General features: G+C 41.9%; 2 protein-coding genes across 2 annotated transcripts in view; one reads left to right on the top strand and one right to left on the bottom strand.

The window, feature by feature from the left end:
- RTN1 (reticulon 1) overlaps positions 1–24,647 on the top strand; it is a 236,408-nt gene that overhangs the window by 40,997 nt on the left and 170,764 nt on the right. The gene's annotated exons all lie outside the window — the stretch shown is intronic.
- On the bottom strand, positions 4,031–4,602 carry LOC308614974 (non-histone chromosomal protein HMG-17-like; the record flags this gene model as incomplete). Its single annotated transcript, XM_081229863.1, has 1 exon — positions 4,031–4,602. The coding sequence occupies exon 1, from the start codon at positions 4,292–4,294 to the stop codon at positions 4,031–4,033; it is 264 nt and encodes an 87-aa protein (XP_081085989.1). The 5' UTR covers positions 4,295–4,602.

The following is a 24,647-nucleotide window of genomic DNA, read 5'->3' as shown; positions in this document are numbered from 1 at the left end:
GGACAAGGCTGCCTGATTTATTTTCGGTTACGGCTGAATAGTACTTGGAGCTGATGTGAAGAGTTATGGAGTCTATTGTTTTCTCAATATTGTTTCCATGACTAGTTGCTAGGATTGAGTGTGTGCTGAGTGTGGGCTGATGAGCGACTAGGTGGGCAAAATAAAATGGTCTGCCCAGGTTGCTATGGCAGCCAACAGGAGGGCAAGTCCAGTGAGAAAATGAACTCAAGTGAGGCAAAGAAGAAAAATGCAATAAGAGCCACATATGTGCATATCCTCATTGGCTGTAGACCCATTGAGTGCCCCCTAACCTTCACTTGGCTGGATGCTTCTTATCCACCAGGTACCAGCTGCAACACTACTTCCTCAGAGGGGCCCTCCCTGACCACCCACTCTAAATACCACACCCCACCTTCCATTAATCCCTATCAGTCAAATCTGTTTTATTTTCTTTTTTGCACTCATCACTAGCTGATTCTGTGTTTTTGCTTATTTGTTTATTGTCTTGGAATCTAATAACTGTGAAAGCAGGGGCCTTTCCTTCCTCCATGGTATCCTCAGAGCCTGACATAGACCCCAGCACAGAGTAGGAGCTCAATAAACATTTGCTACATGAAGAACTGTGTGCTGCTTGTGGGGGAACCTTATATTTTATTCGTCTTTGTATTTTGAATTTCTGGCTTAGAAACATTTATTGAGCAAGTGTGGGCCATGATAAAGCAGGGAGGTTATCCCTGTGACCTTTGTCTTCCTTGTCACTTGTTCCCAGGAGCCATTAGCCAATGCAAAGTCTGGAAGGAACTCAGGGGCTTCTAATGAGCAGCTCAGAATTATGGTTATGTGGCCAGACTGGGATTGGAAACATAGCAGACTGAATATGGAGGTGAGACACAGCTTGCTAGAAAACAGGACAAGAATTACTAACAGTTATGAAATGCTTACTATGTGCCAGGCACTGTGCTGAACATTTTATATACACTGTGTCTTTAATCCCACAACTATATAGAGAGGTAGGTTCTATTATTATACCCATTTTACAGGTGAGGAAGCTGAGGTACAGAGAGTTTAAGTAACTTACCAAAGGTCACCTGATTGTTTAGTGGTGGAGCCAATATTCAAATGTACATCATAGGATCATGTTGAGAACCAACTGAGATAATTAGTTAAAAGTATTCAGTTTGTACTCATAAATGTGTGTTATCTCCTCACCTCTTCCCCTCTCTCCTCTCTTCTTGTTAGTACTTTTCTGATCTCCTGATACTGTATTTTAATGCTTTTTCATCAACTTCTCTTTTTTATCTGTCTGGTGGAGAAACGTAAGTATACTATGGTACGTTTAGTAGCGCAAAACATGCAGGTACAAATAGAAAAGCCAGTGCTAAGTAATGAAATGTATGACTAGGACACTGGGGATGGGTACCACAAACTGTTGGGTGCTCAATTCCACCATGCCTGGAAAGAGTGGCATGTGGTGATGTTATAGGCTTTTGGTCTGAATTCAGTTGCTAAATAGCTCTGTGACGTTGGGTTTGTCATTTAGCCTCTGCAGACCTGTTTTATCTTCTCTAGAACTGAGGGTAAGATGGGGCACTGAGGCAGGAAAACTCTAAAATTCTTTGTAACTCTAAGAGCACATGATAACTTTGTTCCATGGCCTTTTGTGCTTTGTGTGCTCTCATGGTTTGGTGAATGCTGCCCGGCCTGGCCTGAGAGCAGTGGTGCTACTGGAAACCAGAAGGCCCAGATGTGACACATCTGTATTCTTCTCACACTGTGAGCTGTATAGGAGACAGCTCCCCCCTCAGGCTGATAAAACTTTGAAAAATCAGAAAACACGTTTTAACTATTTTATTATTAGTTTATAGCAACTTTCTCTGAGTTAGAGCACCTTTCTGTATACTTCAGGCTTTTGATAGTAGGGAAAGCTAGGAGGAGAACAAGAACAGTGTTTGCCTAAAACGTATTAGGGCTGGCAAGCAAGGGTCGTAAATCAGCCAGAGGTCAAGTTTAAGGGGGTTAGCTAACATTCTCAGCAGGAGATGGAGGAGCAGTTTTCTCCCCAGGGAATATTTGGCAGTGTCTGGAGACTTTTTTTTTTTTTTTTTTTTTTTGCAATATGTGGGCCTCTCACCTTTGTGGCCTCTCCCATTGCGGAGCACAGGCTCCGGACGCGCAGGCTCAGTGGCCATGGCTCACGGGCCCAGCTGCTCTGCAGCATGTGGGATCTTCCCGGACCGGGGCAGGAACCCGTGTCCCCTGCGTCAGCAGGCGGACTCTCAACCACTGCGCCACCAGGGAAGCCCATGGAGACATTTTTGATTGACATGACTCGGGGGAACTTTGGCATCTAGTGGGTAGAGACCAGGAATGTTGCTAAACATTCTATAATACACAGGATGGTCCTCCATAGCAGACAATTATCCAGCCCAGAATGTCAATAATGCTGAGATTAAGAAATCCTAAACTAAGACGGGAGAGCAGAAAAAGTGTCACATCTACAAAATCTGAGATCAGAGATCAGGAACCAGGCAGGCAAACTGAGCAACAGCAGGGCAGGCAGCCCAAGGTAGGAGGTTTGAGCTGCAGAGTTTGGGGAACCCAGCTAAGGATTAGGATTTAGGCCAGACATCTGGAAATAGGCACAGGCCACCAGCAGAATGAAACTTCTAATGTGCCATCGGCTTTCTGAAACAGAAGCCTCTTTTAATTTTTTTTAAGGGGCTTCCTGATTCTGGCTTGCTTGGGGTCAAATCTGGCATCAAGAAATAGGCATAATCCTAGCATGGTCTCCTTACTACAGCTATTTGAGATAGGCATGGTCAGTATTATTATTATTATCTCCATTTTACTGCTGGGCCCTCTGAAGCTGAGATTGGTTAAGTGATTGCCACATATTACCAGTAAGTAAGTGACAGAGTCTTCAGACTTCAAGTCTGGCACTTGTTTGACTGAGGAAAGTTGGGGCGGTGGGGGGTCAAAGTGGAATCACGTGGCTGGAGCAGGGGAAGTGCACAGTTATCAAGCATAGAGTTAAGCTGTAGTTCTCCAGAGCCCTTCCCTATCAAAGCTGGAAGACGGGAAGAAAGTGCTCATGGAAAGATTGTGTGGTTTATGCTCAGATTTTAGCACAGGAATTTGGGAGAATTTTGTTACCTTTTATTGAACAAGTCTCATTAATGAAATCAGGAATTTGATACATTATGACAATTTTTTTCCATGCCAAACTGTGCCCAGCTTTATTAAAGATACTTTTCATAAACAATCGTGGTATTTCAGGCAGGACATGGGCAGACAGTCATTAACAGTATACAACAACTTTCAAATGCCCTTTTCCAGTGGACAACCAACATCAAAAAGCCACTATAAAACCCAATGAAGTCTTCATGTGATGCTCTGAACAGCGAAAGTTTAGAGTGAGGGTTGACATTTAACATTTAGCATGTTGTTTAACAACTTTGCACAAGTTGACCCTGACTTTCAGGAAATGGAAATGAAAATGGCAGAAGTATCAATCTGAAGATCCACAATCTAAAAGAGGAACCGCTGCTCTTTTGAGGGATGCCATCTCAAAGGTGACACTGGAAAGTCCAGACTGCCTGACATACTGGTAACCAATTTTTGGGGGTCAGTTTCCGACAGGTCTCAGGGTTTAAGGGAGTCAAGTCTATGCTTGAGGTAGAGAGGGAGAAGAAGACATAAAAACTAATTTTAGTTTTTCCACATCACAAGGTGTTTGTGCCACGGTGGCTAATGTGTGTCAACATCAAGGAATCCCTCCTTCCTGGGAACCAAGAGGAAGTCTCTCAGAACTTGATGGGAAAGGAGTGTTTTCCCCACATCAATCCAGTTTTGGAGACATCCTATTAGTGACATGTGACCTTCCCCCAGAAAACAACGAGGTGTTGTGTGTGCTAACAACATAGCTTAAAAAAAAAGTAAAACAAAATTCTGCATTTTTATAAAACCTGGTAAAATAGTATTTCAAATTGTACGGTCACCAGAGTACACAGTTATCAAAAATGCACACACTTCACTCGGCATCTCCAGCACCTTCAGCTTTCTGTGCCTGCTCTGTTTTGGCATCTGCATGTTCTGCAGGGTTATTCCCATCCTTGCCAGCATCAGTTTTCCTCTTTTTCCCTTTGGGCACCTTCTCTCCCTTCTTTGGAGGGGCCTTTTTAGGCTTGGGCTCTGGAGCAGGTTTAGCAGAGAACCTTGCAGATCTTCTCTGTGGTTTGTCCTTCATCTTGGCTTTATCTTCTTTAACATCCCCTTCAGCCTTTCTCTTGGGCATGGTGGTGACGGTGGCGGGATGTAGGCACTGGACACAGGGATGCAGTGACGCAGGCTTTTGTCGGTCCAGGGGTCACTCTCACCTCTTCTTCCATTTTGACAATTCTAATAATGACTTGAAGTTGGGGATCTAGACTTCTCAGTTGGTGAATAAAAGATTAAAAATTAAGATTCAGTACAGTGGTTTCTTCAGCTAGTTTCTTGCCAGAACTTTTTGTTGCTGTAGTTCCTAAAACTGTATTTTGAAAAAAAAAAAAATCAGCTACCTCAGGTTAAAGGGAAGGACTTCAGCAAGGGAGCTGTCGCCGCATCTTCCTTCAAGTGTTGTCTGGCCAATGCAAGCAAAGGGAGTGTTTCCCGAACAACAGATTTCAAGAGTCACCACAAGTACAAACATATGCATAGTAAATATTGATACTACACAACATCTTACTTTTCTCAAAATCACATTTTGGGCAGTTTTAGGAAATGCTTGTGAAGTAAGGGGTGAACTCTCCACCCCCTATAAACTTAAATCATCAAAATAGGTGTCACAGAATCCAGAAAATAAAGCTGAAATGTCAGTAGAAGTCCATGGGCTCTCCTTCAAGATGTATTTATTTTACAAAGGTTTCTATACAACAAGAACAAGCAAAATTAAGATAATAAACAAAATGGTAGAATAGGAGAAAATATTTTCAATCATTTTGCCAGGTTTATGTTTATTACCTAAAAATACAAGTGCTTATAAATCTAAAAGAACTAAATTGATAATGAAGAAATAGACACAATAGCTATCATCTGTTGAATGTTTGCTATATCCCAGATATTGGGTTTAGCATTTTTTTTTTACTTTTAAAAAAAATTAATTTATTTATTTATTTTAAATTTTTTTGGCTGTGTTGGGTCTTCGTTTCTGTGTGAGGGCTTTCTCTAGTTGTGGCAAAAGGGGGCCACTCTTCATCGCAGTGCGCGGGCCTCTCACTATCGCGGCCTCTCTTGTTGCGGAGCACAGGCTCCAGACGTGCAGGCTCAGTAGTTGTGGCTAACGGGCCTAGTTGCTCCGCGGCATGTGGGATCCTCCCAGACCAGGGCTCAAACCCGTGTCCCCTGCATTAGCAGGCAGATTCTCAACCACTGTGCCACCAGGGAAGCCTGGGTTTAGCATTTTAAGAACATTATTTAATTTGATTCTTAAGCAACACTGCAGAGATGAATATTGTTATTATGCCTGTTCGGCATATGAGGTACATTAAGCTTAGAGAAGGTAAATAATTGTTCAAAATGACCTAAAAGAAAAAAAAAACCCAGTAAATCAGTTTTTGAAAACTGTTTAACATCATAGTAAAGAGAGGAGAATTAGGCACTGGTTTTTATCTATTCAACTAGCAAAATTAGAGAAGACACTGAAATGTGCTGCTGACAAAGTTGTGGGTAGTTAGGTACACACTCCAGCATCAGCATTGCAGGATCCCAGCCAGCTGGATTGTTCCAGGAGGTGTGGAAATGCTTATACTATTAAACCAGTACTCCCACTCTTCAGAAATTTCCTTATGGAAAAATCAAAGGAAGAATAAATGTGTAGATAGGTAGACAGATGTTTAGTGTATTAACAATTGTCCATTAATAAGGAAGTGGTTAAGGGCGTCGTGGCATATTTATTAAGAGGGCAGCATGACTGTCTTTATACACAAGAAACATGAAGATCATCTTCTTCAGGACACCCCCTTTGTCAGGACTATGGAATGCATGGTTATTATTATTATTATTTTTTGTGGTACGCGGGCCTCTCACTGTTGCAGCCTCTCCCGTTGCAGAGCACAGGCTCCGGACGCGCAGGCTCAGCAGCCATGGCTCAGGGGCCCAGCTGCTCCGCGGCATGTGGGATCTTCCCGGACTGGGGCATGAACCCGTGTCCCCTGCATCAGCAGGCGGACTCTCAACCACTGCGCCACCAGGGAAGCCCTGCATGGTTATTTTGACAGACAGTTGGAGGAGAGTATAGGGCATCTTGATGATATTTTAAGAAACTGATCCAAGTAGTCTTCTTTCCTGCCTTAAAAAAAAAAAAAAAATGGAACCTCTCCCCACCCTGAGGCATCATCTTGTTTTGGTCATCTTGCATATAGTCTCAGGGTATCTTTTATTTTTTCTTCATAGTTCTTATCACCATTTGTAATTACTTTTTCATTTTCCTTGCTACTAGTTTGTTAATGTCTGTTTAACTAGACATTAGCTAGAGGTCCCGTGAGGACACGGACTATCACTCTTGTAACCCCCAATCTTGGTTGAGTGCTTGTCACACACAGGCACTTAGTAACAATTTCCTGAATAAGTGGTTGCATATATATTAGGACTTGAACTCTGTGTTTGACTATTGCCTTCAAAGCAGAAATATTTCTTATGATGCCCCCTCCTGTTTTCTAGTAAGTTCACCACATACTGTTCATCATGCTGAGATCTGCTTTTAAAACATACCCAAAATAAGCCTTACTAGTACTGAGTATTTTATAATTTAATCCTTCACAGTATTATTATTGTACCACTTCCCTTCCCCCTCCTCCAGATCTTCTGGATATTGGTCACAACTTGGTTTGAGTATTCCATCTCAAAACTCATTTCTATGTGCAACAAATATTTATTAAGCCCCTACTTTGTCTCAGGCACTATGTGAGATGCTGGAGATACAGAGCTAAATCTGATTTCATTCTGATTTCTTAGATGTACCTCAGGGATTGGAGAAGGCAGACAATGAGCTACGTTACCATGTGGTCAGCTCTGTAGCAGTAGAGAAGTGGACAGGATGCTACTGGAGATGCGTGAGGATAGACAGCAGCTTCCCGGGGAATGGCTATTTTGTTCTTTACAAAAAGTCTGAATCAGCATTAATTAATCATTTGAGTACCTATTGTATTCGCATGCGTGTTTATGTGTGTGTGTATTTGCACCCCCCTTAGTCTCTAAGATTATACATGTAGCATTAAAGATAATCATAAAAGAAATTGGAAACAAGGATCCTACATCAAGCATCAGGGAGAAATTGTGCTTCTGTGTATTAGCGGAGGTTGGGTAAAATAAGTGAGGTGGGGATTAATCAGGGAAGTACATGGAGGTACTTCATATTTCTGTCTAAGGAAGGACAGGTGGCACAAGTGACTGCACAGTGGCAGGGACAAGGGGCACTGCTAGCAGAAGTAGTACCCTGAGGAAAGGCACGAAGGTGGGAGTTGGTAAACAACACAGAAAATGGAGAGCAGATTACCTGGGCAGCTGGAGAAGGATGCAGATAGACAAAGGGCCTCTGGGGTCCTCCCAGGCCTGGGAATCAGCATTAAGGAAATAAGGAAGAAAGGGAGACTCTAAGAAGGGAGGTAGGGTACTGAACAGGCTGACCGCAAGATCGGGGCTGGGAAGGGAGGGATGGGAAATCAGTATGAGATGGGAGAAAGGCTGAGCGGTGGAAAGCTTGACGTAGAAGGAGAGCTACCATGGGGCACCTTTGTGTTCCCAGGAGGGCCCAGAGATTCTAGGTGTCCATAGATACCTTCTGCAGAATTGCCGGCTCAGTAGGCATTGATTGATGGACCAGGAGCTGGTGGAGAGAGTGGGAGTCCAGAGGTGAAGACAGTATAGATTACCATCTAAGCATCTTGGTCTGAAGAGAATGAAGTAGAGAGACCCTGGCAATTGCAGCGGTATGTAGGGTTCAGGAGGGGAATTTTGAAGTCAGGAGAGAGATTTAAGTTTGAGACGGAGAGGGGATGAGCAATGCAGTGCCGTCTCCAAGGAAGCAGCAGGGAGGGCTTCTGTGGGCTGGAGGGAGATTTGCAGTCTGTATTGGGGGACCCCAAAGACTCTTCTTTAGTTATTCCAGAACTATCACCCTCAGAAGGTAAAATCCAAGAGAGAAAATTCTGTTTAAAATTGTAGAATGGAGCTTTACACAGTGCAGTGTGCAGCAGGGTAAAGAATAAACATTAGGAGGGGCATCAGTGCCTGTGACAGTGACCTTAAAGAAGAAAGCTCTCTGAGAAGAAACCATTTTTCAGAGTAAATATGAACTGTCTTGCTTTAAGTGGTTGCATCTCAGGAGTAATTTATTGCATGCCCTGTTTGGAGTAAGTGAGTAATGCACAAGACTTTTGAGTCTTGAGCAGTATAAAATAGCCCAGACACACTGTGGTGAGAGATATATAATCTTGGCTTTAAATGTTACTATTTCTGCTGTTTTAACAAAGTAGCTGATTCTAACTATTACAGAGCAAAAATTTCAAAAATACCGTATATGAGAAAATCATACAGAAGACAAATCAGGATAATTTGTTCCTTTTCAGGATAAAATTATCCCAGAGAGAACTTGGCTGCCATTCTAAACCATGGACTTTCTATATTTCTTTCTTTGTTTGGGTTGCCTGTCATTAGCCTAAAATCATTGAATTTGCTTTACATGGTAAACGAATGACACCATTCATAGAATAATTTTTAGCATTTCCAATCAGGGTTTTCCCAAAGACTACTTTGAAGTAGCCCCCAATCTGGCTTGCTAAAGCCATAGATGCACTGATGTACTATTGTTCGTAAAAATGAGTTAATGGGTTAAAAAAAATGAGATGGAGTGGGACTTGTGAGAAGTTCATTTAGCTAGTCCTTTCCGTAGTCTTTCTCTGCGTTGAGCTGATGACTCTTTACAGAGACGTGCTGACTTTACGTCTTCAGAGCTTGTGCTTTCAGATGTAGAGCAGGTAGTGGGCTGCTGCTCAGTGAGGACCCCATGCACACCTGCCCTGGCCGCACTCTAGGACAAGTGGGGCCCCTCACTGCCAATCTAATATGCAGTCAGCTAGAAATCAGGCTTTCGGCTCACTTTTCTACAGTAGCTTTTGTTGATGCCCAACTTTTAGCCTCTGACTCCGTTGCCTTCCCTGATGTATATATAATACAGGAAAAGCCTTAGTTGACCTCCCTAGATTTTTTTCCCTTGGGCGCCTAGCCCTGGGTTATCTGTTGAGGCCTTCAGCTAATGTGCATGTTCTATCTTTTTCCCTTCACCTTTCCCTCAGCTTCCTGCCTGAGATGTGGATATGATGGGTCCACATCCCAGTGTGCAGTATGCCCCCAGGGGCATGAGGGAGAGTCCATATTTTAAACAAGACTTTGTGGAAAAACAGAAGGAGTCTGGGCCTTTCATGAGTCCCAGCCTGGGACTGTTATACACCTAGGCTTCTTTTACTTAAGGAAATTAAACCCAGAAGTAGGATTTCTGATAACTTGTAGTTAAATGCAGTCTCAACTGCTTAATCTCCCCATCAGCTTTAGCAGTGGTCATCAAACCTTTTTGATCATGATGTCTATCAATAAAAATTTTGAAGTATTTATATATATTAATTTGTATTTTTAATTATTTATAAACTATCTACATGCACTGATATGTTAGACATAGAGAAAAAGGAATAAGTTAAAGACAAAAAACATTTTAAAATAATATTGTATTTTATTTTTATTAACAATACAAAATTTTTTTTTAACTTTTGATACTGAGCAACATGATTGCAATTTAATATGCTTTTGAATTTTTTGAAAATCTAAGCCTAACACCTTTTGATTGAATGATCTCAAGGTCTGTCTTCAAGGTTAGTTTAGCTCTACGCTTGGTTTTATTGGCTGTCAAGTCTGAAAAAGATACCTGACAAAGACACGTATTTCCAAAAGGAGTAAGTAAATCATTGGTTGAACTTATTATATCTAGGTACTCATTTTTCAATTCTGTCCCTCAACAATGCAAAGGTTTTTTTTTTTTTTTTTTTTTAATTGAATTTGGCCAGTAAACCTCCATCTTCCCTGATGACTTTCCCTGCAAACTAACTGGAAGTGATGCTCTTTATACATTTAACAATTGGTTTCAAAACCTACTGACAGAAACTCCTCATGTCGAAGATTTTTAGATGGATTGGAAAATTCAGTTTCCAATTTAATGTGTGCAGGTTTGAGAGTTTTTATATATGACACATATCATTTTCAGCAAAAAATTACCCAATAATGGAATCATTTCCAAAATGCTCCCTTCAGAGCTATTCTCTTTTGAAAAGCCATTATTTCCTCCCTTGTGGTTAAAGGGAGAGTTTTTGTGTCTACTTAGTACCGTATTACAGAAAGCATTTGTCATATCAGGAGAGGTCCAAATTTAGGTTACTTGTCTTTTTTTGTGAAATAAAGATGGATAACTCAACTTAAAGTTCAATAAATCTTTTATTTTCTTTACAGTGAGATAACCTGCAAACCTTGATTTGATGTAAAAGATTTTCTTGGTCACTTTCCATTTCATCGCAAATTACTGAAAGATTATGCTGTATTTCATTTTGTTGTTTTTGAAATTTTAAGTAGGCCATTCTGCTATAAAGCTTATTTGAAAATGTGAGTTTGTTCCAATGCAATTGATATTTTAGGTAATACTTTGAGCATAACACAAATTTTGTGTTTGTTTATGCACAGTTTCATCCACGAGAAACACTGTGTGAATCTGGGTGAATGCAGAAATAGCTGAATCAGGACACATGCACATACACACACAAACACTCGCTAACATTTATTAGCTACCTCAGTTTACCACGTTGTGTATTATGAGTCATACTCATTCACATCTGGTGTTGTAACTTTCCATCCAGTTTCAGATAACCCTCCTTCACCACTGCACAATAATCCACAAGCTGCAACACAAACCTTCAGGCCTTTTTCAAGGGACAGTGCCGTATCTATTATATATTTATGTATGTCTTAGCCATTTAACACATGTAAAATTGTGCTTCTGGTTTTATTAAAATTTTGTCTTTTTAAAACAATCTGACACTGACAAAGTTTTTGAGCATTGTGCTCATTTTCTTCATAAGCCCTGTGATTTTTATTGCGATTTTGCGTAGTGTGGTGCTGTGATTTTTAAGAATGCATTTCATGTTATAGCAGAACTGACTATACACTGATGACCTCTAGTAGCAGTTTGTGCAATCCTGGCTTTAACTTCTTTGTAGCAGTGGTTTGCTTGTGAATGATTCAGCAATGGGTTTCACATTGAGACGCTATCACTGCAACCTTCCTTCCTTTTCTCTTTCCTGACAAAAGAAGTATTTATAGTAATTTCGATTTAATTGGTCTGGGAAGGGACCTGGCCATGGTCATTTTTTAAAAACACACCCAGTTAATTCTAATGAGAACTTTGGGTGGTGAATCACTGCTTCATATATCACCAGAAGTAACTCTCTGTGTATTTTTTACTTCAAACTAGCAAATACCATAAGCTGAGACATATTGAAACCCCAGTATTTTCATCCAGCTCTGTAGCAAACCTCCCATATTGTATAATTTGTACTAATACACATCTCTTCAAATATGCAGCAATGTTTAAAAAAAAAATTTTGTTTTGGCTGCGCTGCACGGGTTGCAGGATCTTATCTCCCCAACCAGGGATAGAACCTGGGACACCAGCAGTGAAAGCCCGGAATCCTAACCACTGGACTGCCAGGGAATTCCCACAGCAATATTTTTTTTTTTTTTTTTTTTTTTTTTTTTTTTTGCGGTATGCGGGCCTCCCACTGGTGTGGCCTCTCCCGTTGCGGAGCACGGGCTCCGGACGCGCAGGCTCAGCGGCCACGACCCACAGGCCCAGCCGCTCCGCGGCATGTGGGATCCTCCCGGACCGGGGCACGAACCCGTGTCCCCTGCATCGGCAGGCGGACTCTCAGCCACTGCGCCACCAGGGAAGCCCAACACAGCAATATTTTTAATGCATCTTCCAACAGCATTTTCTGGGTTGAAGCACATATAATATTAAGTAGCACTGAAAAAACTGTAATGTTTACCTCCATGTTTAGGATGCTTAGTTTTTAAATGTCTGGCGAATTGTGGTGACTTGACACCAACATTAGCTAATATCTCAAGAATTAGCAGACACTTATAGTGAGGTTCATCTTTACCAATGGTGGATATAGATCCATATTTCAATTAACAAGGAAATGAATTCTTGTGACTAGATCTGATTAAATTATCGTTGATTTTAGCTTATAATGTGGCTGATTGAAGAGATGGACTAAATATGTCAGCCCATTTTCAGGTCATTTGTTTGTATTTGCATAATTACTGCTATTGTCAGCCTGTGGTTTCTGGAATCTTTTTAAGCCAATTGTCCATATTGTAAGTGTTAGCTTAATAAAACAAGGTAGTATAATCTGTACATATTCTTAACTGAGTACTCATAGATTGTAATGTTACAACATGCTAATAGCCCACCAGTGATTGAGGAGCTTAGCACTGTTCCCTTGGGAATGCCCATATTCTGTGTGATACAGGATCATCAGAAATACAGATCAAGTGAGGGAGGCAGTGTCAATCCATATATTAGATGTTAATAAAGTTAAATTATGATTTTTTTCCTGTCACAAAGGACCTTTAATGGTCTCCTATTTATGGTTCTTTTGTTCATTTGTCCTGTTAGAGTTGAATAGACCATAATAACTTATCTGACATAACAAGGAATGCCACAGGTACAACAGATAAACCTGGCGGGTGGCCTAGGAATAAGGGTATCACAAGAGAATCACTTAACAGAAGGGCCACAGACCTGGAGACCAGTCTCAGCCACCTGTCACTCCCCACCCCCAGGATCCACTCACAGTGCCAGGCTAAGCGCTGGCTCCTATTGGAAAGGAAGATGCAGCCCCCTCCGCCGGCATCTGTGGCTAGACCCTAACACTGAGCAGAGATGCTCCAGGAAGATGGTCCATTCTACGATCATCCCCTGAGTGCTCTCAGACCTGCAGGATTCCTCCAGAGACCCTTTAAGCAGCAAATTTCCCTTGAGCAATTCTAAACAGATTCCATTCCCACATTTGTGGTCAACTGATTGTGTGGGCAACAGGCGGGTCCCTGAAGAGAGGCTGGTCCCCCACCTGCAATCCCCCAAATTCTCTTCCTACCGGCCTGCCCCTCTGCCCAGGTCCCTCACCAGGGCTGACTAAGAGGTGGGCACTTTGGGAAGACTTGGACCAGCCCTTGACACAGAATCCTGCCTGGCCCCCACCCAGGGTATTCCAGGTGAAAATGTGAGACTCAGGGCACAGCATGCCACGTGACATGGGAGGAATGGTGCCAAGTGCTATTCTGTGTTTAGTCCGAGTGTGCCCTTGGGAACCTGACCTCAGTTTCTCCTTGTGTAAGGTGGAGATAGTGCCAGGTTCTGCCCACCTCAAAGGGATTATTGCAAGGGTCATGGGAGAGGTGGGTATGAAGGGGGGCTCACAAATTCAGGGTGCGGTCATGGCCTGCAATAAAGCCTACATATTTGTTTGTATATTCCAATATATTTTTCTAGTGCCACAGTGGATTGCCTTGTGTGCCTCTCTGTGGAGACCACTGAGTACAGCCAAAATTTAGGCTCCTGTGGAGAGATACAAGGGTCTCTATCTTTTGGCCTGTACCAACCATTCCAGCTGTAGTCTGAGTCAATCCCAGGTTCACAGTTGATGCTTCAGCATCAGTGAATCGTTTACTTCTCTGCACACACTATGTTTTGCTGCCACAGAAACATTTCCTGACTGTCCCTTTCTGCTGATTTTGCAGTGTACCCATAGCCATATGTCTAATACTCCATGTACATGTTATTTTAGAATATTTTTGTTGTTTTTACTTCCCCCAGAGACCTAGAGCTCCTTGATATGAGGAATTGAATGTCAAGAACTGTGAGGGGTTGGGGATTCTATCCTGCTTGCAAGCTAACAAGCTAGCCTGCCATAGTCTCGTGGAAGCTGACAGAGGACTGGGGACTCCTGGGTCAGAGACAGAGGACATATTTACTCACAGCACAGCAGGCAGCATGTGGTTCATGTTTGCGTCAGTTCCCTGTCCCCAAATCCCAAACCCCGTGGGGGCGATGCAAAGCAGCCCGGGTGGATTCTGCACACAGGGTGGGCTTGTGTCACAGCCCAGGAACTCTGAGCTTAGGAAATCCTCCAATCTTTTACGGGACTGCCAGCAAACCTGTCCCACTTTTGCCCCCCAAGGGAGACTTCATGTTCTGGATGGGAAACAAATCTGCCCCTGCTTGGGAGGGAGACTCTTCCTATTTTCCAAGGCTGTTTGCTACACAAACATTCTTGAAAGGGTAGTCAACAAGCCGTCAATACCTCATCATAAGACATGCGGAATTACGAAGAGACCCATAGAGATTTATATCCCAATAATAATCTTCTTTTCTCTGGCAGCTAGCACAGGGTTGGGAACGTAGTGGGTACTCAGTAAATATTTGTTGAAGAATGAGTGAAAGCAGCTGGAAATTTTTAAAAAAAATCTTTGGGAGGAAGTGAAAAAGTCCCTATTTGAGAAGGTTTCCTTTTAAAATCCTTGGACAGAGACCAATTTCTTTTAGTTTTTTTTTTTTAATTAATTAATATATTTATTTTTGGCTGCATTGGGTCTTCGTTTCTGCGTACGGGCTTTCTTTAGTTACGGCGAGCGGGGGCTACTCTTCGTTGTAGTGCGCAGGCTTCTCACTGCAGTGGCTTCTCTGGTTGCGTAGCACGGGCTCTAGGCACGCGGGCTTCAGTAGTTGTGGCACGTGGGCTCAGTCGTTTTGGCTCGTGAGCTCTAGAGGGCAGGCTCAGTAGTTGTGGCACACGGGCTTAGTTCCTCTGTGGCATGTGGGATCTTCCCGGACCAGGGCTCAAACCTGTGTCCCCTGCATTGGCAGGCGGACTCCCAACCACTGCGCCACCAGGCAAGCCCCTCGTATTTTTTTTAAAACCATGAAAATCAACCTGAAACTCTCTTACTACTTTATCAGGAGCAGCTGGGGCCTCTGCTGTGCGCTCTTCAGTGAGTCAGTCCTCAGCCTTAGTTTCAGCTGCTCTGTAGGGTGGGCCCAAAGTAGGGAGACCTTCATAGGAAAACCTCTGGCCAAACTGCCAGGCAGCCTGTGAAACTCTATTCTTTCCTGTCCATTGGATACGTTAAAGCTAAGTACCGAATACTGATGCTCACAATAAGGAAAGACAATTAGCAGATTTATTAATTAGGCTTCCGTTTACACTTATATCCCACTAAGCCGTTAATTTGTATGATTATGGCCTGTTGCTCTGGCTCAGTGATATCGGAATAAGAAAAGTATTTGCCAAACCTGACTCCCTGCTGTAAAATGTTGGGACATTCCAACATGCTTATAGAGATGAAAACACACTTTTAGTCATTGTAAGTAAGAACAATTAATAATGTGCCTTGGGGTATATTGAAGGAGCAGGGCTCATAGGCTTCAAACAACACCTTTATTCCCTCCTTACCCCTTTCCAATCTGCTTTGTGGGACTGGTTCTTTCTTGCTTTTTTGGATGCACTCTGGAGTGATTCCATAACTTTTCTGGTCACTCTGGGAAAACAGAAGGTCCTCAGTAACCTCAAGGGGCAAAAACATAGTCACATATTGCAATCAAAACGTCACATCCTTGTAAACTTCATCCCAGTTTCTTTTAAAGTTAAAGCTTTTCCCTATTACAAATCAGAGCTATTCCATGTGGGAGGCTGCAGTGGAAAAGAGGGGACTGGTCAGTTTTTCTGTTAATTCGGCCAGGTCCTAGCACAGCTTGTGACCTTCCAAGGTAAAAGTGGGGCTGGAGAGAGGAAGGGTCAGGAAAGATTTCACTTGAATGACAATGATGTCAAAGCCTGTTGACTTCCTCTGAGCGTGGCAAGTGTTTAAAGCTTTCATGGAGTATTGTGGATTCTTTGTAGATCACCCCCATCCCTAAAGATCTCTCATCTGCAGTTCCTTTGGATCTCTAGTGGATTTTCACATCCTGAGGATCAACTCAGACCTCATGTTCCCAAAGTCTCCTAGTAGTTCTAGGCTGACCTCTGGGGCTGGATCCAAGACAACTTCATGTTACCTTTCCTTTGGCCATAGAAGGAGAATGCATCTAACTTCCCAAACTTAGGGCTGCACTCTGCAGCCACGTACCTCCTCACTGGCCACCAGCCCACAGTGCTTCAGGCACTAGAACATGTACCAAGCTTGGATATGTTCTCCAGAAAGACCCTGTCATTTGACTTGAAATCACACCTCATTGAAATATTCCTTTCAGTTGCTAACTGTCTCAGCCTCTCCAACTTTATCACTTTTATCATGTTGAATGAGTTAGGGGCAAAGAGTTGCAAAGCTGGTTTTCCCATTTCCTTTGGAATATGGGAGTACTAGCTACCTATTTCGTTCTCAGCCTTTTGGAGCCTCAGCCAAATCTGAGATAAAGAATCCCATTTAAAAAATTTAGCTTTGAAAGGTAAAATATAAAAATATACTGCAATTTATATTAGTTCAATTTTAATCTACTGGATTATAGTCAGACTTTTCAAAAATAAAAATGGTATCTCCGCAGATCAACTTTGAGGAAAAAGATGTATGATAATGAGAGGAGAAAGAAATATAATTTTATGGGCTATGATTCATAATTTTATTAAACCAGACATATATAGTTGTTTATCATTCATATCATCCATAGCAGACATCTTCTGATGTCACTTTTATGAAACCCTCTCATAGGATTGAATTCATCAACAAAATGAAATACATTATGCATTCTTTGTCTTTGTTTTGTGCTCATTCCTTTCAGGGTCTTTGATGTCATTTGGGAAGTACCTGATAAGGTAGAATTCATAATGTCCCCTTTCATTTTAAAAATTTGGATGTATCATCTTAGGAACTTAACTGATGAAAAACAAAGGCTTTCACGGAAGAAACTTTTTGGACAATTTTTTAGGTCAAACTTTTGTTTTATCATAATCAGGGTTTATGACACTGTGTAGGACTTCTAGGAAAAGACTCATTTATGGATGTGATTAATCTGAGCATCAGTGTTTAGTTCTAAGCTGTTTTATGGTCCTAAGGTTTATCCTTTGCTATAAATCAGGGCCTTGTGGTGGGGCAGGTGGGCAGCCATGGTTCAGTCCCAGTCAGAATGTCCAGGGAGAGACCTGGCCACACACAGTTAGGTTCTTAGGTGCTCCACGCTGGAGACCTCCCTCTCTTCCCCTACCTTGCTTAAGTCTGTGAGCCTGTGTGCCAGAAACTATTTTGGAATTTGGGGCTAGAGCAGTGAAGAAAGAAAAGTCTTTGCTAGTATTGAGTTTATGTTCTAGTGGGGATGGTAAACAAACAGTGTCAGAGTATGTAAGTATCAGAAAGAAAAATGACCAGAATAAGGAGATAGAGACTAGGACTTGGGGATGCTGTTTCAGATGCGGTGATTAAGGAGGAAGGCATCCCTGTGGAAGGGACCTTTGAATAGATGACACTATACATGAAGAGATATAACATTATTTGAAGATAGATTGTGATATATATCTAAAATACATGATGTATAAATATGTCTAATATCTATACTTAGATATTAGAGAAAACCCTACTATTTTCAGTTCTTCCCATGCTGTTCCAAGTAACATTCATGAGTAACACATGAAAAACTGTATCCCATAATCAAATACGCTTGGAGTTAGACAGTGCTTAGCAAACTTCTGAGGCCCATTAACATGCTCTTCCATCTTATGCAGCGTTTCCCAGCTGTATTTGAGTATGGAAACATCACAACTCACTTGTGTTCTAAAGAAATCGATCTGGGAAATGGTGTCTGGATATAGCATGTCATGGACAACTGAAGTTTTTGAAGCAACTGGTAAAGTTACTAATGTTGAATGAAATCTGCAAAAGAAAATGAGCTATTTTTTCTCTTTGGTTCCATTTATTTACTAGTAAAAATAAAGTCATGAAAAATTAGAGGATTGATTAATTGAAACCTTTTAAAACAGAATTGTGACATTTTTAGAGGGGGGGCTAGAACATTCCTAGTCAAAATGTGGACCATGGTCTAGCAGGATCAGCATCACTCGGGAGCTTGTTTGAAATACACAATTTTGGTCCAAGACAAAGACCTCCTGAATCCCTATCTGTACGGTGTTAGAAAAAGGCATGGCACTAGTCTACAGTAGAATGGAATATGACTTTCTGCATGTCATTTTACATCAGGGAATGCAATTTAAATCCATTTGAATTTAAATCTATCTGAGTCTGAGCTGTAAGAGCATCTGAGTTTGCATTTACTTCAGTGACTGTTACAAAACTCAATCCAAATTCTGGTTGTTAATACATACTCTTTACATATAATGTTTATATGTAATTTCAGATGAAATAAGCATTTAGAGCTCAGTAAGACATTTAGAATTTATACATTTAGCACTTAAGGTTTCCTTTAGTTACGATTTCCAGTATCCAAGGAGACACAGCAAAGAAAGAGGCTTCTAGATTTGTCCAAAAATTTCATCACTGGGGAAGCTTCACAGGTTTTGCCCTCCCAGCATCTGACCGTAACCTAAACCAAAATCTCACTTGCTAAAATGGCAACTAATTTAAGTTGTATTAACAAATCTTTTTTCTTTATCCAGAATGATGTCGCCATCTTGCTAAGATAGATCACTTTTACAAAGAGGAGAAATGGAGTTGGGAATTTACAGGTGACATTTAATTCTCTCAGCTTTCACTCTGAAAAAAAAGAATCTGCACAGCAATCCACCATCCCCTTGGTGAAACTGATAAAGATAACATGTCATTTACTCTGGGATAAGCACCCAGGCCAAGCAGAAAATAGCAGTCTATCTAAGTGAAATCAGGAGGACAGGATGCCTCCTGTTCTCATTTGGCTAAAAACAGCTGGAGAGAGGACACCTGTAATCAGAGTCCCCTGGAGCTGTGATTCTGGCAGCTCGCCTGCTGCCCATTGAAGGGAGAGGGGGAGTCAGTTCCGTTTGAGTCCCTGTGCTGTGTATGACTTGCCTCTACCCTCAAGGACTGTACCATGGAATGAATCCCTTTACAAGCTCATAGTTCAATACAGATGGGAAGTTTCCAGACCTTTCCTTTCATCCTTCAGGAAGGGAATGTGTATCTCAGGGAATGAATGGCCTATTTCCCTCAAAGGCCAGGTCTCCACAGTCAAAGCAAAGAATTAGGGCAACTATCCAGATAATTCAGGCCACCCAAATCTACTCTGGCCTGAATCATTCAAGTTAAAAAGCAACCTTCTTTGCAGGATCTGGTCCCCCATATAATTCAGAGGGGTTGAGAGCCCATAGCGTTTTCTGCCCTGGGAAATCGGCATCATTTACTGGCCCACACAAGCGAGAAGTAAGAGTATTAATGTGACCCACTTATTTCTGTCTTCTGGTTCTTTCTGCCTGGATACATTATACTTTGCTTTCCATTCTAAACAGCACTTTCCTGAGCTGCACTACCTGTGACCTGAGAGAGAAACAATAGTAAATAGCACACGAGGTAGTAAGCAGGTGGGTGGTTTGGGGCTCTCGATCTGGAGATTCAGAAATCTGAGGCCCTAGTATTCTATGCTTTGTTGTCTGTATGGGATAGAGACTCCATTTTTACACTGAGGGTTTTGTGTATTTATTTATGTATGATGACTTATTTATTTAAACGTTATTTTAGGATAGTTTTGGGTTCACAGAAAACTTGTCTTACAGGCTTCAAATTCCTCTCACTGTGGGATGCTGTTACCTTGTGCTTACTTGTGGTCATATAGTGCCAAATGGTTTTCCTCAGTTTTGCTGCTTCACCCTCAGCTTGCAGCAGGCCCCTCCCATCTACTCCATGGAGGGAGTCTCTCAGTCTCTCTCCTTGCTTTTGCTTCTCCCCCCCACCGATAGACTTCATTTGCGTATTACTTGGAGCAAAGCTTTTTGTGGTGGAGGTAGGAATTCTCCTGGTGCAGCTTTAGTTTTAAGCAGGTCCTCTGTGCTTAGAGATAAAGTAAGGCTTCCTTAGTGTTCTTGTCTCTGTCCCTCTTAGGCCATCACACTCGGCCTCATATCTCTGGCAGCTCCTGGGAAGTACAGAATCCTCTCCCTCAGCCACCCCCAACCCCTGCCCATGACAGAAGACCTTTGCTTTGTCTTGGTGCAGGATCCTGGTCCCCAAAGGTTTTCCTGCCCTTCTCCCAGCAGCAGAGGGCTCTTATTTCTACCTTTCTCCCAGAGGCAATAGAGTTTTGCTTGAGTCCTGGCAGTGGGAAGGTTTCCTATCCTCTTCCCCAGTGGTGTAAGGCATTTGCTTTGTAGGAGAGAAGATTCTCTTGAAGTGGTTGGTATTTCATGTCTGCCCCATCCTGGCAGCCAGTCACCACCTGCAAATCTGTGCCACCAAGTGCTCTTTCATGGTCTGCCCTTTTCAAATCTTTCTTACGAGCACTCAGTGGGGATCCATGGAGAAGAATGTCAACTCCCTACGTGTCTGGGACTCCTAGTTACTGTAAACTTACGCACTAGCCTATATTCAGCCTCCACAAATTTGCTAAAACTCTAGCTTATTTATTCTTTTATAGCGTCCATCTCTTCTTCCCATGCTCTGTCAAAGGTAAAAGAGTTTGTGTGTCCTATATCTCCTTGGGGAGGACTTGTCCCTGTTGAAATTCAGCTCAGTTCATTGTCTTACAACCTATGCTTTTTTTTTTTTTTTTTTTTGCGGTACGCGGGCCTCTTACTGTTGTGGCCTCTCCCGTTATGGAGCACAGGCTCTGGACGTGCAGGCTCAGTGGCCGTGGCTCACGGGCCTAGCCACTCTGTGGCATGTGGGATCTTCCCGGTCCGGGGCACGAACCCGTGTCCCCTGCATCGGCAGGCGGACTCTCAACTACTGCGCCACCAGGGAAGCCCACAACCTATGCTCTTTGATGGCCTTGAGAAAATTGATGGTTTTGTAGATTATCCAAATTTTTCTCAGTGTTAGAATGGGAGTGATGTTCTCTTGAAGCTTTCTTCTTAAGAGGAAGCAGAATTTTCTTCTTCATGGTTATTATCATGAGTGAAATTTGATGAGTGTGGCTCACCAACTTATTCTCATTCCATAGGCATTTTGTTTTTGTTCAGACTGAGTGTCCTCCTTGGCCTCGTCTATGAGTGCCACTGGGAGAGAATTTTTAATTCTTCTGTATCATCTCAGATCATGAGGTAATACCTCAAGTTGTATAAAGCAGATTATATGTTTAGAACAATAGTACATTTGTTTATGCAGTCAAGTCATAATTCACTTGACCTCATTGGAAAGAATTATTACATTTTTAGAAAATTGAGACACACCAATTGCCTTAAAAGTCTGGGAATTGTTTTTCAAGTGACCTCGACAAATCACTGGCTGTTATTGGGGCGCTAAGAATCCTTTGCTGTTATCATTTTGCATCTCTTTTTAAGTCCTCAGTATTTGAAATGCTTTATCTGTAAGTTTATTAATTTCACCATCGTTGAAGACAGAATAATGCCCCCTGCCTTCAAAGATGTCCATGTAAATATGTTAATTTTTTTTTTTTTTTGCAGTACGCGGGCCTCTCACTGTTGTGGCCTCTCCCGTTGCGGAGCACAGGCTCCGGACGCGCAGGCCCAGCGGCCATGGCTCACGGGCCCAGCCGCTCCGTGGCATGTGTGATCCTCCCGGACCAGGGCACGAACCCGTGTCCCCTGCATCGGCAGGCGGACTCTCAACCACTGCGCCACCAGGGAAGCCCAATATGTTAAATTTTTAACAAAAATCTAGTTCATATTTACAGGTTTACTGAAACCTGTAAATATGTTACCTTATATAGCAAAAGGGACTTTCAGGTGTGATTAAGTTAAGGGCATTAAAAGGGAGAGATTATCTATGTGGGCCCAATGTAATCACAAAGGTCCTGTTAAGAGAGAGGCAAGAGGATCAGAGTCAGGGAAGGAGACGTGATGATGGAAGCAGGGTCATAATCAGAGAGAGAGAAATTGGAAGATGCCACACTACCAACTATGAAGATGCAGTATGGGGCCATGAGCTGAGGAAAATAGGCAGCCACCTCCTGAAGGCAGAAAGGGCAAGGAAGCTGATTCTCTCTTAGGGCCTCCAGAAAGAACCTTTCCCTGCCAATATCTTGATTTTGGGACTCTGACCTTCAAAATTGTAAGGTAATAAATTCATGTTGTTTAAGCCACTAAGCGGTAATTTGTTATAGCAGTAATAGGAAACTAATAATAATAAATCTTAAAAAGCTAACATCCAATTTGCCTTCATTGCATAAGAAAAGGAATTACCCAGTGGATGTGACCATTTTAAAGAACATTCAGTCAAGTGAGCATTGAGTTAGTAATCTTGAAATGGGTCCTTTATAATATCATATGAACCGTAATGAATTTTGTCCTATGATAAATTAATGATAAATGATCCATTTTACCAGAAGGAGAAGAGTCATGCCTTTTAGTGGCCTCTCTTCCTGGGAAAGTGGATACTAAACGCTTTATTCCAGAGATTTACTGTGATGCCCTGTTTTATCATGGATAATAATAGATGACACCCTATCTTTATAACGGGGAATATATCTTGTTTTTTTCTGGCTTAATATTTAATACATTGTCTCTTCACTTTGGATGTGATGGCCATGATGGGTTAATGCCCCCTCAGAGCTGGGCCATTATTATTTGTAGTAGCAACAATAACAACAGCAGCAGCAACAACAATAATAATAAAAGTCCATTTATTATGAGCCATATACTATGTTAGGCATTTAACATTTATCTCATAAAATCTAGATAACTTTAGAGGTAAGTATTCTTATCCACATTTTACAGGTAATTGAAGCTCAGGAACCTGATGTAACTTGTCCAATGTCATACAACTAATCAGTGGAAGAACTAAATTTGAATTGAGAGACATGTGCTTCTAAGTCTCATGATCCTCATCACTATAAAACACTGCTCCTCAGTAGTGCCAACAGGGATGGCACTAGGCAAAAGTAATGAAAAGGCAGAATTTTACCTTTAATGTGACTCCAGTGCCTCCGCTCCCATATAAGGAAGAGGCAGACCTAATGTCTTAAAGTAGAGAAATGGCTCTAAGAATGGGCGGATAGTTGGCAGCATTCAGACATGTTGGTGTATCTCTATTTTCATGCCATGCAGCTAGCCACCATTTTGGCTATGCTGAGAAGCATCCCTGGCTTACTCTTCTTACTAAATAGTAGGTTCTGGTTACTCGTTGCACAGTGGACTTTTGAATAGCTGAAAAGAAAGGTCTCTCTACAGCTTCTCAGGAGGGAAGACTGCTGGATGTTGCACAAACTTTTCTGAATCAGAATCCACAGGTTCCCACTTTAATGTTTTCCAGTGTTGATATTTAAATGGCACAGCAGTTTGTGTTACCAGTACAAATAGTCCACTTCAATTAGGGAACCCAAGGTGGTTGTTAGGCAAGGGGATTTTCCCCACAGTAGTATATTACTGTCATATATTCTCTGTGCTTGTAGAAGTTGCTCAGAAAATGGTGCAGAGTAGTGGTGATGAAGATTTATTTCATGTTTAGCAATAGTTTGTTACATGGAGGAATTTCAAATTTCAAAGAGTTTGTTACATAAGAATTTCAAATTGTTTCATGCACAGTAAATCTTCCAAATAATCCTCTGTGGAAGCCAAAAGCTTGTGTTATTTCAAACAGTCATGGGGGGAGATGTTCAGAGAATTCAGGTGACTCCTTTGTAATGTGAAGGAGTTACTCATGGATGACAATAATTTGCACGGAGTTCATTTACAACCTTAACACATCTGATCCTTTACTCATTCACTCAACAAATTTGTATTGAATTTTTATCTTGGACAAGCCACTATTCTAGGCACAGAAGATATGAAGATGGACAGGATAAAATCACTGCCCCTGCCCCCCACCCCGCAGCCCATATTCTAGTGAGTGAAAGAGGTCAGTAAATTAACAGTGAGAAATAATGTGATGGATGCAACCAGAGAGGATGATTTCTTTGGAGGGAATTAGAAGGAGTAACTAATAGTTTGAAGAGGTTGGGGAAAACTGTCTTTATAAGGGAGGTGACGCCTGAGCTGAATCTTGAAGAATGAGCAGTTAAACAGTGAGACCAGGCTGAGGTGGGAGTTTATGTAAAGGCACAGAGATGTGAAACAGCATAGAATGTTCCTGCAGCTACAAGAACTGCTGTAAGGTTAGGGTGTATTGTGTTACAGGGATGCGCCAAGTAAACAAAAGACAGGACATTATTAAAGCCCCGTGTATCTTGCCAAGAAGGAGGGGTATTTTCCTGTAAGCACCGGGGACACTGAAGGCTTTAAAGAACAAAAATGATATGATCAGTGCTTTATTGATCCACAGCATTGCCTGCATTACCAGACTGAACACATCACAGGGGCGTGGATGTCTTGTCTCATTCTTCTTTATCTGTCCCCCAGTCCCTCACATAGTAATTGGGACATATTTGGCAATTAATACATGATTTTTGGATTGATGTAGATTACTTTAACAATTATATTTAT

This window comes from Mesoplodon bidens (genome assembly GCF_964165515.1).
Source record: "Mesoplodon bidens genome assembly, chromosome: 3".
Lineage (NCBI taxonomy): Eukaryota > Metazoa > Chordata > Mammalia > Artiodactyla > Ziphiidae > Mesoplodon > Mesoplodon bidens.
The sequence above is the reverse complement of the archived record's forward strand: the minus strand, read 5'-3'. Positions and strand labels throughout refer to the sequence as shown.